Source organism: Zea mays, chromosome 3 (genome assembly GCF_902167145.1).
Source record: "Zea mays cultivar B73 chromosome 3, Zm-B73-REFERENCE-NAM-5.0, whole genome shotgun sequence".
Taxonomy (NCBI): domain Eukaryota; kingdom Viridiplantae; phylum Streptophyta; class Magnoliopsida; order Poales; family Poaceae; genus Zea; species Zea mays.
The window spans coordinates 133,941,864-133,955,596 of NC_050098.1; the positions used below are offsets into that span (position 1 = coordinate 133,941,864).

A 13,733-nucleotide genomic window follows, 5' to 3' on the forward strand; every position below is an offset into this window, starting at 1 on the left:
TGACTAGTTTGCATAATGTAAGTGCAAAGGTTGCTTGGAATTGAGCCAATATAAATACTTACAAGATATGCATGAATTGTTTCTTCATTTTTAACATATTGGACCACACTTGCACCACAAGTTTTGTTTTGCAAATTCTTTTGTAAATTCTTTTCAAAGTCCTTTTGCAAGATAGTCAAAGGTAAATGAATAAGATTTTTGCGAAGCATTTTCAAGATATGAAATTTTGTCCCCTTGTTCAAATGCTTTTCCTTTGACTAAACAAAACTCCCCCTCAAATAAATTCTCCTCTTAGTGTTCAAGAGGGTTTTAAGAATTCAAGTTTTGAGAAATACTACTTGCACCCCCTTTAGAACACAAAGAGATACCAATTTGAAATTCTCCAATTGAAAACCATTAATTTTAAAATTAGGGTGGTGGTGCGGTCCTTTTGCTTTGGGCTCATATTTTCTCCCCCTTTGGCATGAATCGCCAAAAACGGATACTTTGAGTGAGATATAAGCCCTTTTCCTAACTATTTTCTCCCCTTTGGCAAATAAAACATATGAGTGAAGATTATACCAAAGATGGAGAGACATTGTGGAGTGATGGCGAAGGGTAGATAATACCGATAGAGTAGAGTGGAAGCTTTGTCTTCGCCGAAGACTCCAATTCCCTTTCAATGTACCTATGACTTGGTTTGAAATTCACTTAAAAACACATTAGTCATAGCATATAAAAGAGATATGATCAAGAGGATATATCAATTTAAGCATGATCATAATTCTATATAACATAGATTGCTCCCCCTAAATATGTGCATGGAGAGGAACATATATTTTGGCCTTAAATGCCAATTGCACATAATTAGGTTAATGAGAACATATCTATATTATACGGAATGTGAAGTGCATTGTGTCATATTATAAGTGTGATGCTCATGACAGTTTATGCACTTATGAAAGCATGTTGTAAACATTTCAAGCATTTTCCCTTAAGGATTTCAAAGAGGCTTAAGGACCATCCACCTTTGAAATAAAGGCAGCTTATCCTCGTTACAAGGTTAAGCTTTAAGCTCTTTGACAATTAAATCACTTCATCTAGTTTCAACAAAGATGCATTAAAGCATGAATAAATTTTTGAAAAGTTAAACTAGATATGAAGCAGGGATATGCATGGACATGCTTTCTCTTCCTTTTAAGCAAGATATGTAAAGAGAGTATAGAAAAGGAAGATTTAGGTACAAGTTTAAATGAAAGGAGATAGTTTTACCTTTTTGTACCTTTACATAGGGACGCTCTCTTCATTGTGCTTTGTCCTTAGTCTTAGATGCTTAAGACCTATTCTTAATGACAGCATATGGAAATATTTTGCACAAGAGAGAGTTCTACAACTAGTGATCTTTTCAAGTAATTGTTAGCATATATCAAATGGATCACAAGTTGCATAAATGTATCATGAATTCTCCTTTTAACTTAGTGCATATCAAGAGAGATATCGATTGATAGTATATACGGCACTAAGAAGCATGATTGTTGATTGAAGTCATTCAATGATCAAACAAATAATAGATGTGATAAAAAGAACAACATACGCATTAGATTATCAATTAAGCTTAGAGTAGGAGAATCCAGCAAATATGCTACTTTAGAGTGAAAGACAAGAATTTAAAAATAGTAGCATACTTCATGAGAAACTTATTCTCATGCAAGAGATTATATGAAATTACTGAGATAAAGCAATAGTCTCAACATAATCAAGATATAGAAAGAAGCTCCCCCCTAAAGATATGCATCAAGTATTTGAATGAATTGAATGGATGCATTTACTTTAAAGATGAAAGGGGAGAAGCATTATACATCTTGATCAAGGCTCATAAATTTTGCAATAACAACTTAAGCCTAGTATTCTCATAATGAAAGTATTTAGAATACTCACACCCACACCATTGATTGTTTTGTAGACCTTATTATCCAAGTAGGTGTTGTTGTTCTTGATGTCCTCCTCTTTCATTTGAGAGTCCTCCCTTTGTAGTTGTTTCCTTTTCCTTTCAAACTTATTGAAAATACTCAAGAAAGATGTTAATAGCACAAGGGAGTATATGATGGAAGATGATTCTTTTAGATAGGAGGTAAAAGAAATTCATCATTCATGAGTCACACAGACATGAAGTAAAATCCTTATTATTTGTGCATATTATTAGAAAAGTGGAGTATGCACCTTTTAAATATTTTGACCAATCATAGGAAGTTTACTTCTACATATTGAATCAAAACAAATATAGCAAAGGCATGAATTAGATTCTAATGGACTAGGTATTTATGAAAAAGATATTGAATGCACACCTAGTTAATTTAAGTCCAATAAAGAATCTATTCCTTACAAGGGAGAATATGATGATTTAGATTCAATAACCATTGAGATGGGAACTAAATTTGATTAAGAAGATGAGTTCCCATACCTTTGCTTTTACCTTTCTTCCTTCGGGTGAAGAGCAACCCTTTTGGCTTGTGGCTTTAAACATGCACTTATTCTCTTGTAGATTTCCAAAAGTAAACTCAAGAGATATGTCATTAGAAGCACAAGCACTAGTTTCCATTTTTGTAATCATTTTTGATAAGGAATGAAAGGATGGATTACTAAAACATGGAAACTTCATAGCATGAACTAGATTATCCTATAGATGATGTTATGTTCAATTTTATCTCATAAAACAAGCATAAATGAACCCTTAAGATTATAGGAATAAATCTAATTCATGATATGGAAAGCGATAAATGTGAAAGAATCATATCCAATTTGAGCAAGTAGAAATAAAACATTGGATTGATTTTCTTTTCTTTTCATGTTAGATTACATGCTTCCAAAGAGAAACTTATTCTCTACAAGTGAGACTTCTTGGGTTACTTAAATAAAATCAATAATCTCACTATTCTAGTTATAGAGAGAGTTTTCCTTTGATAAATGTCCTAAGGATTTGAATTCCTTACACAACACCTTGTCCTTTTAGGAACTTGAAATATCTCTCTATATCTAGAAACATGGCAATAATAGAATAACTTATCGAAAAACATGCCATGTGGTACTTCCAACAATTTAAAGCATGTAGATTGCCATAGGATGGAAATGATGAGTATGCAATCTACCATATGATAGGAAATTCTTCAAAGGATGATAATATCAAATTAAAGACATTTGAAGTGCTTCAATTTTTCTATGTGACTACACAAGACACATAAGAAATGATATTCTAAAATACTTGTACTTAAGTGTTACCATCCTTTGGCTTTCCTCCATGTTGTAGGCCTTGATTTTTCGCACATGATATCTCTTCACTTCCTACAACATATAATATCTTCCTCGAGATGATATGAGTTTAAGACATAGCAATTTGAAAAATAACCTTGGGTCAATCACGGATATAGATCATTGAAGATTGATAGCTTGAGTTGATAAGAATTGAATGGACTCTCTCAAGCACCCCAAGGCTTCATATCATCTCCTTCTCCTGCAAAGCTTGTCAATCATATTTTGGTACCCATCGCTTGATGGGTCCATTTTGATTAGTCGACAAAGATCTAGGAACCCAAGAGTCCTTTGTGTTAGCACTTGGTAAACTTATTACCTTTCTAACACAAGTTGCAATTTTGGGTTCCCTAGTTACATGAGAATCAATTGACAAGTTAGGAGTGGGATTGTTACCAATGGGACAATCCTTGCATTGATGTCCCTTCTTTCGGCATGTGTAGCATAGGCGTTTTTCAAGTTTTGAAGTTTTCTTCTTTCCCTGTTTGTTGCTTGCTACATGGTTAGTAAAAACTTTCTTTTCTAACCCTATGCCTTTTTGTTTTAAATGGGGACAAGATCTAAGCAAGTGTCCCTTCTTGGAGCATTTAAAACAAAGTCTATCATGCTTGTTAATAATCAAGCCATTTTTAATGTAGGGACATGACCTAATCAAGTGCCCCTCTTCAAAGCATTCACTACACCTCTTAATGTGAAGTGTGGCTTGATCATTACCTTGGATATTACCTTTTGTGGAGGCGTGGTTGAGGCTCTTGGAGGAGGTGTTGAATTTCATCTTTTGTTTCTTCCTCTTGGCAATCCTCAAACCCTTGACATTTTCTTCAAGGGATGTAGTGCATGCCACGGTTGTTCTCGTCTCAAGCTTCTTCACCATGTGATCATGGTTATCCTGAGAAGGTTGGGCAATGCATTTCCCTTTTAGTTGTGTCAAGCTCATCTTTAGCCTCTCATTTTCTTCTTTGAGCTTTTGATATGTATCATCTTTTGTTCCTGCAAGTTCTAGTTCAAAGGAAGATTTGCTTGTCGACGGACAACAAGCATTAGCACATGGTAATATAGTATCAATTTGAATACATGTGCATGAGTAAGGTTGTTGAGATTTTAAGTTTTCTATCACAACCTCATGAGCAATGTTTAATATGATATGATCATCTCTAAGATTTTCATGAGAGCATAGGAGCATATCATATTTTTCTTGAAAAGCTAGATTTTCAACTTTTAGCTTTTCTACTTGGTCCTTAAGCAAGGTATTCCTATTTACTAATTGAGCAATACAATGTAAAGCGTTATCTTGCTCAATTGAAATAGTTTCATACCTTTGGACCAAATCAACATGAGAGCATTTTAGCTCCTCATGTTCTTTAGTCAACTCGTCAAAGCATTGCATCTTCATTGAGAGAATACTTTCTAGCCTTTGACGAGCTTCGCCTTGCTCTCTCGCTCTTTCTAGAAGCTTGAGCATGACCGCCTTATCTTCTTGGCTTAGGCGAGCGTAGAGTTGCACAAAGCTTCTTTCTTCCTCCTCATCCTCATTTGTGCTTCCGCTATCATTTGCATTAGCCACACAACACATGTGGGAATTGAAATGGGAAGACAAACCTTTTGGAGAGGCGGATTCATCGTTTGGTCTCCACCGTTCATTTTCTTCTTCTTCCTTGCAAGGGTTAGTATCACAAATACCAAAGGAAATAGAAGCACAAAATGAACTATCATGTTTGGATTTATTAAATTTGCTTTTAATTCTAGTCCAAATATCATGCACATCACAAATGGGTTTGTCATATTTTATTATGAAGGCATGATAATCTTCTTTGCTAAGGGATTTACTTAAGATGTCATAAGCTAGATAGTTTAAGCGAATACATCATAAATCTTCTTCGGAGGCATTTTCCCTAGCATAGTTAGGAGGAATAATACTCTTGTCTAAAATTTGTTCTAATTGAGGGTCTATCGCTCTAAAAGCATTTATCACTCTAGTAGACCATGAATCATAATTAGAACAATCGGAAAGTGATATCTCAAGAGTTACCTCCTTGTTCTCCTGGGTCTTCTTGTTCTTTTGGGATCTTCTACGAGCCATCACTTCGAGTTGTTAGACTCAAGATGAAGTGCCTTGCTCCGATACCAATTGAAAGTCGCCTAGAGGGGGGGTGAATAGGCGAAGCCTGTAGATTAAAACTTTATCCCCAACTAGATCCTTTGATTAGTGGTTAGAACAAGAAATATGATTATCGGAGTATAAGAACTAAGTCCTTTGCTTGTAACCAAAGTTGCTATGAAATAATGCGGAATTGATAAACAATGCAACTACTAGATATATGGATAGTAAAGCAAGAAGGCTTAGATGAGAAGAGCAATAAGTAAAGTTCTTTCTTGCGAAGGGTTGCTCCACCAAATGAGAATTAAACTTGAAGCAACACCAAAAGATGTTAGCGGAGAATGGCGCAAGAAAACTTAGAGAAGGGAAAGCAAACAAATCACAAGCAAGAAACACAATGAACACGGGTGATTTGTTTTACCGAGGTTCGGCCCTCGAAGGCCTAGTCCCCGTTGAGGAGTCCACTCAAGGACGGGTTTTTTTCAACCCTTTCCCTCTCTCCACCGATCACACAAGGATCGGTGAGCTCTTCTTCTTCTCAAGGATCACTCTCGATCCCGCAAGGACCACCACAATCTTTGGTGTCTCTTGCTAGCTTTTACAAGCCTCCAAAACTTTGGAGGAAGTTCAATGGGAGTCAAAACTCCACGCGCAAATGAACACAAAGATGAAGCACACACTATCTCTCAGTGAATCTCACAAGGCACTAGTGCTAAACTCAAATGAGTAGCTCTCTTTTGCTTGCTCTCTCTTTTGTGGCACTTGTGTTGGTTGTAGTGGTCTAAATCTTGTGTATAGGATGGATCAATGAATATATGTGGTTGGGAGGGCTTGAGTATGTCAACTATATGACTTGGAATGTTGCTTGGGCTCCCACACCTTGAAATGGCCGGTTGGGGTGGTATTTATAGCCACCAACCAAAATCTAGCCGTTGGTGAAGGCTGTCTGTCGTATGGTGCACCGGACAGTCCGGTGCACACCGGACATGTCCGGTGCGACAGCCACGTCACCCGGCCGTCAGGGTTCTGACCGTTGGAGCTCTGACTTCTGGGCCCGCCTGAATGTCCGGTGGCGCACCGGACATGTACTGTAGAGTGTCCGGTGCGCCATGACGCGCGTGCCTTGCCCCGCTGTCACACCGGACAGTCCGGTGTACACCGGACAGTCCGGTGAATTATAGCGGAGCAGCCAAAGTGAATTCCCGAGGCTGCCGAGTTCGCGAGGCCGCTCATCCTTGGAGCACCGGACAGTCCGGTGAATTATAGCGCGCCGGCTTCCGAGAATTCCCGAAGGTGAAGAGTTTGAAGTCGGAATCCTCTGGTGCACCGGACATGTCCGGTGGCACACCGGACAGTCCGGTGCGCCAGACCAGAGGTGCCTTCGGTTGGCTCTTGCTCCTTTGTTTGAACCCAATACTTGGTCTTTTTATTGGCTAAATGTGAATCCTTTGGCACCTGTATAACTTATACACTAGAGCAAACTAGTTAGTCCAATATTTGTGTTGGGCAATTCAACCACCAAAATTAATTAGGGACTAGGTGTAAGCCTAATTCCCTTTCAACTGACAATCACTCCTGGGTCCCTGGATTCCTAAGCCTTCACAAAACCTATCCTTGGGTCAAGCAGGTAGCTCCGGTGAGCTGTAAAACAAATGCGACGTTGTGGTTTCGTTCTGGGCAACCTACGACAGTAGAATTTATACGAAGGGTCGCTCGAGTTTCACCAGTATCAACGGAGTACAAGACATGAGATCAAAACAAAAAAAACGTCAAGTTCCTTGGGTCACGGCAAAAGGGGATATCGGTGACGTGCTCACCAGATTGAGGAGCAAAGATTCTCAAGGCGACTTCAGACCAAACACCCAGACATGACTAGGCGGTTAGGAGTGTAGGGTATGGACAGTGAAACCCTGCTCGGTTTTAGATAAGAAACACAAACAGGGAGAGATGGTTTATTGCACTGGTGGTCACAGTTATAGTAAAACAAGGAGCACTCGACTGGACTTGCATTTATCGGGGCACCGACATGTTTCCGCCGAGTTTTGCATGAGCTAGCACGCGGCCTCAACCCCTATGTCCACGCAAGACCAGTCTACAGTGAGGCAAAGGGTAAAGCTTTACTGGTGTTTGGACAGGGAAGCACACCTACAGCTGAGTCACAAGTTTCTACCGGCTTCCTTGGACTCCACCTGGCTTCAGATGCAGTGCGTCCATTTTTCCTGGGCAACATAGTTCCTTTTCTTTCAGCGACCCCATCTCCAAACCATCGGCTCTTCTTATCCACTACAGCCTAGAACACGTAGGTAGGGAAAATGGAAGAAAAGAAAAACTCTTCAGATATATACAGACCCAATCTAACCTGTCCACTACATATAAATTAAGTTCAGCACACCCCTATCTAACCAAGCGACTTGGGATAACCTTTTCTCCAAATTTAAAATAGAGACTGGGATATCCTTCTTCATAAGAAATGTCTTCCTACAATGGATCTTCAAGTTTTATATAATGATTATCCCCCAAAAGTCCAAGGATGAAGAATTAAATGGTTCCAAGGTCAAGAGGATTACACAATAGTTCTGAAAATTCAGCACAATAGCATCACATTTTAGGTTCTGAAACTACACCTGGCAACAACCTGAACATCCCAACTTTAACCCCCTAGATCCACCCGATTCCAAGTAATACATGCCAACCCTAGTTAATAATATTTGCTTACCAAACAAAGCTTTACAAGTTTGCTATAGCAGCCCAAGACTAAAAACTCGTGGATCAAGGGTTATAGTGCTCCAATGTTGAGTCTTGCACTGCAAATTCAGATCTGATCAGTTTTCAGTATCTGAAACTCCGAGGGCCTGACAGACCATCCCTCTATTTCTCAAATTTCTCCACACAAACAGAGCTACCTCTCCACATCAAACTTACTCACAAAATATTGGTCCTCAACTTTGCTGTAAACTTATAGCATCAATACTACACAGATCTCCATTTATGCTACTCCAAAGTGAGGCACATCTCATAGGAGCCATAATTTCATTTAGTTGAAATAAACTCTGAACGCAAAGACTGACAGGATGACTTTCAGACAACTTTCCCTTTACTTTTTGTGTTGGATCAAACCCAACCTACTTAAAGGAATTTGTTCGTTTATAGATGATCTCCATTTTTGTTATAAAGATCTCAGCGCAAAACTGCCTAAAAAAGACACCATACAGCTCCAAAGTTGAGCCAAATTACTGAAATTCAGACCAGTACACTATTCCCCATCTGAAGCTGTAGAAGTTTGACAGCCTATCTTTTAGCATTATTTACTCCAGCTTTTATAGAGTACCAAGTCCATCTCCCTTAAACAAAGTTGCACACTGATAGATCCTCTACCATTTTGATATAATGGTTCTAAGCTAAAACCCAATGGACTGGATAATAAAAGGGCTTCAAAGTTAGCTTAGGCATAAAAGTTCAGAACCCAGAATTATCACTAAGTCTGAAAATTCAGATTTGAGGATAGGACTTTTGGGTCAAGTTCTCTAACAGTTCCATATGGATTTAGGACTTCAACACTTAATAAAAGTTGTTCTTCTATAGTTACTCTACAAGTTTACTATAGCAACCCTTTGCCAAAAGCCCACATTAAAAAAATACAGGGGTCCAAAATAGATAAGCCAAACTGTTTTAGTTGAACCAAAACTGTATTAAATCTGAAATCTGCAAATTACTCCAAATTTCTCTTCAAAACTTGAAAATCACAACACATGAAAATTGTTTAGTTTTGGAAACTCTACAACTTTGGTATTTTGATTTTTGGCAAATTACGGCCAGATCTTAGATTTCACCCTTTGGACCAAAGCTGGAGTTTTTTTTAAACTAGTTTTTCCACTCTCTATCCATTACCACATTTCATTTTGAGTTTTTGCTTGGTCCTAGTGAATGCATTCTAAGTGTGTTACAATACAAAGATGCCAATGCATATGATGTCATGCCAAATTTTAGTTTCCAGTAACACCAGGGGTGTTACACAAGTTGAACTTGTCACTTACTCCGATTAACTTACATCTTGTTCTAACCATAATATTGGGATCAAGTTGTGTTTTAAGTTGTAAATTTTAGGTTTCTCCTATTCCTCCCCGCTCTAGGTGACTTTAAGATATGTCTACAAAACCAAAGTGGAAGCTTCAACGAAGAATGTTCCATCTGACAGTGCCTATGTGCCACATAGTTCTTCTAGGGAAAAGAAGGATCATGGGAACTGATAACATCAACGATGAAGAAGACTACAACTAGCTTGAATATAAACATTCATTCACAGTACATTGTGACACAAGTATCCTGTTAGACAATGAAAATGCTTCCTATTTGCGATCTAATCATAATAAAGGGAGACTTGTAAGAAGTGTAATTTTAATAAATGATAAGTTGTAATGGTTATATGATTAATGTTAATTTCACGATAATGTACTCTACTTAGGGCCTGATTGTTTTAGTTTTTAGATATTTTGTACTTCAACTTTTGGACCATTCAAAGGTGAAAAACTCTCGGAAGCCAAAAACCGGAAGCTCACTAGGGTGAGCTTTGGGGCTTTTGGCTTATGGAAGTTTTTTGGCTTTTAGAAAATCCAAAAGCTGAAGTACAATGCGGCCCGTCCCCGACGGTCGGTAAACTTGGTCAGCTAGCAAGCTTTGGCTCTCAACCGGAGACGTTGCCTTGACCCGTCCCTTTCCCGGCACCCGCCCCCTTCGAGGAGATCAACATTCGACAAGGTACAAATGACTTCGATTCGGTAAACAAGAACTTTAAGGTACGCTTGCTTCTTTTGTTCATATATTTTTTTCTTTAAATATCATATATTGATATGAAACTTAAATTCTATCCTACATTAATGTTTCACGGCAGTTTTTGGTTTTGTGCCCCATATTCTCGTCCCGCGTCCACCACTGATATGTCTCAGACGATAGTAAGTGGACCACCGCTAAAAAATGGATCCATTTACAAGATTGATAGAACCATAGAGGGTAAAAAACTTGGGTGTATTCCATGGTTGGTAGGTATTAGAGATGGCAATGGGTACCCGCGACCCAATACCCGATGGGTATTTACTCCATTAGGGTATGTATGTGAGCTAAATATTCTACCCGTGGGTCTGTTATTGGACAAAAATCTTCACCCAATGGGTAAACGGGTATTAGAACGTTCCGCCTTCACCCATACCCGTTAACCCGTGGGTATAAAATACCCAATATAAACTTATCCGAAGCATGAACTTGGACTTTAGTCATCCAACTTTTTTACTATTTAACAACAATTTAATGACCATGTAATGGAACATGTAATGTACTATGTAGTACTATCATAGTGTTACTACTTTATCCAATTATCTTTGGTGTGTTGAATGGATGGTTAAATGATGCTAGAAATTTTTGTAATGATATTTATATGGATATACTTGTCATTTGTATAATATAATTTTTTGATAGTTGTTTAATTTTTGTGGGTACGGGTGACCCGATGGGTGACCTATACCCACATGGGTATGGGTATGGGGGTAAATCCATACCCGCAAGTGTATATGGGTGATCCGGTGGAGTTATTTTTGTGTCGTGAGTATGGGTATGGGGTAGTAATACCCGATGGGTATTTACCCATTGCTAGTAGGTATAGGTACAAGCATATCCAACATTCTAGTTATACAGAGATCAACACTGATCGGCAAGAGTTCACTGCAGCTACGGTGCAAGTGCAAGAGCAACGAGCAATATAGTAATGGTTAAAGAACGGCAGTACTGACTTGCACTCACACTCCCAAACCGGGCGTCGTCTGCCCAGCAGGCCAACTCGCTGTCATGAGGAACAGCGCCGTGCAGATCCTTGAACATAGCCAACTGCGGTGTCGCCGTCTGGGGAGGAAATGCCGGGTCCTTAGAGAGCGTCACCCTGCACATGTTCACATGGCCGGGCAGCAAGTTTTCAGCCAAGTCCGAGATGTAACCGACGCCGTCACCAAGGGGAGACATCCCTCCAATGCTGCTCCTCAGGACCTTGCACCAGACCCTTGGATCCGGGTGATCCGTGAGCAGCCCTCCGACGATCTTGGCGCCGAAGAATGAGCCGTTGAGCTTCCTCGCTATCGCTTTCCCCGCAGAGATGAGCCTCGGGTTCTCCTCGACGTCTCTGCCGGCGAACGCGTGGGCCTTGAAGAAGAACCAGTACTCAGGGCACGGCAACGGCCTTAGCACGATCGGCTCCACCGTCCCGACGTCGTTCGCGACACGCCGGTTGTTCGTGGTGACGATCATCTTGACTACCCCCGCCGCCTCGCTGCGGCGGTGGTTCTGCAAGAACTCCTCCAGCATCTGCTTCCTGCACATGTCCACGTCCTCAAATATCATCAGGCACCTCCTGTGTCTGTCCCAAAAACTGTCGTCGCTACTCTTGATCAACTCCAGTGGGTCGTCGCTTGGACAAGTTCCTTGGTTGTTTTTGACATCGTAGGTAGATGTGAAACTGTACAGCATGATCACTGGGAAGTGGGCGCGCACTCTAGCGTCGTCGCAGGCGTATTGCACCAGGGTTGTCTTCCCGACTCCGCTGTCACCAACAATAGGCAGCACACCAAGCTCCGTGGTCCGCCGATAGACGTCCTCGTGCAGCAGGAAGTTGATGATCCTCTCTTTTCTCGACATGTCGGCCGAACATCTGCCCGTCCCGGAAGATGCTAGTGGCTAGAGGGCGGCGGATGGGCTTGCAGCCTTGCAAGAGCAGGATGAACTCCCTCAGATCACCAGACATGACCTGCAGTCTCTGGAGCACCCTCTCGATCTCATCGACACCGCCCGTATCGTCATGGCGCCGGGACGATGCTGCAAGTCTCACGCGCTTTGCTGGATTAAACAAGGACAAGGTTGAAACTTGGGGGATTGCCTTACCATCGTCATCTCTGTCAGCTAATTCACCTCCGCACCCGACGGAGTCGAGCAAATAGCAGCCCTGGTAGTCGCCGTCGATGAGCTCGGAGAGCCACTGGAGGGTGCCGTGGTTTGAGATCTGCCGCCCCTTTGCTTCCTCTACCACGCTGTGGATTCTGATGACCAGACGCCTCATCCTTTGCAGCTTGTCCTCAGCGCTCTCCTGGTTGTTACTGAAACGCCCAATGAGAAGAGAAACCGCTCTACTGACCACATCACCGAGGATGGCGGAGATGATGACATCTGCCATTGTTGTTGGTTTCTACAGGAGGGAGAGAGAAGCAGTCTTCCAGCAGGAAATAAATGTACATGTGACGTGTGGCCGGCCTCGTTGGACCCAGTCCTGTACTAATCCTTGGTAGAACCCTGAAGTCAATATAGCAATCAACCATCCATAAAAAATCATCCTCGTTGGACCCAGTCCAGTGAGTCCTCTTGGTGGAAACAACACCATCCATGAAAAAAGCATAGCGACCAATCTTTATTTATTTCATCTTCGGAAGGAAAGTGACCTTGTTTTTTTATAATAAGGAAGGAAATTGACCTGGAAGACCCGAGGTGTCACGGAATGAATGATTGTCGTTCATGATACGTAGAAATTGGTTGAGAAAGTACTTCTAGAGAAAGAAAACAAAAACATGACGCCAGCCAAACAGATTGAATCTCTACTAACTATTAAGAACCAACTGTAGACTGCCCCCGCCTCCCCGTGCCCCGCCCGCCCGCCGCACACCCGGCCGCGATTCGCTCGCCCGCCCGCTGCCAACCCTACCGCGACGGCTCCGCGAAAACCACAACCGCCGCAATCCGCCCCGAGCTTAATACCCCACGCGCGGCCCTGAGCAATCCGCCAACAAACGCCGCGAAGGTGCCAACATGAACTTCGGTGCCAGGAGGGATCTAGACGTGGCGCTGGTTGTGATCCACGGGTTGCGCCACGGTCGTAGCTATCCCCTCCAGCGGTGGTTGGATCTGCGCTACGGCGACGGAAGGGGTCCCCTGGAGTTCGGAGATGCCCTTCTGAAGCTTGCGGCGTCAAGATCTGAGTTCGGTCGTCACGCTGGAGGAGATTTCACTGAGCCGGCGTGCCCCTCCTATTGCCGCCGGAGTCGCTAAGGTGGCGCCTTTGAGCATTGTCGTCCGGATGTTCCTTCCTGGCAAGCGCTAAAGCTTCTGAAGTTATTCTCGGAACCAGCGGCTGGCGCCAGAGGTTTGGCACTGTTCGACAGAAAAGCAAGTGACGATCTCGAGCTGCTCTATCCGCCCCGCATAGCCCGGAAAGCGCAATAGATGCAGGCCGCACCCAAGGACACCACGGTCCACGACAGTACCTCATCGCCGCCGCACAGCCAAGAATGAGGTACATGTTGTCCGGTCCCGACATGCTTAACAA

The 13,733-nt window shown here is 41.8% G+C and overlaps 1 protein-coding gene across 1 annotated transcript; it reads right to left on the reverse strand.

Annotated features, from left to right (window-relative positions):
• Positions 1-11,046: 11,046 nt before the first annotated feature.
• LOC100272619 (uncharacterized) lies at positions 11,047-12,465 on the reverse strand. The gene has a single exon (NM_001147082.1). It carries the CDS (start codon positions 12,056-12,058, stop codon positions 11,102-11,104), a length of 957 nt encoding a protein of 318 aa, NP_001140554.1. The 5' UTR covers positions 12,059-12,465; the 3' UTR covers positions 11,047-11,101.
• Positions 12,466-13,733: the final 1,268 nt, after the last annotated feature.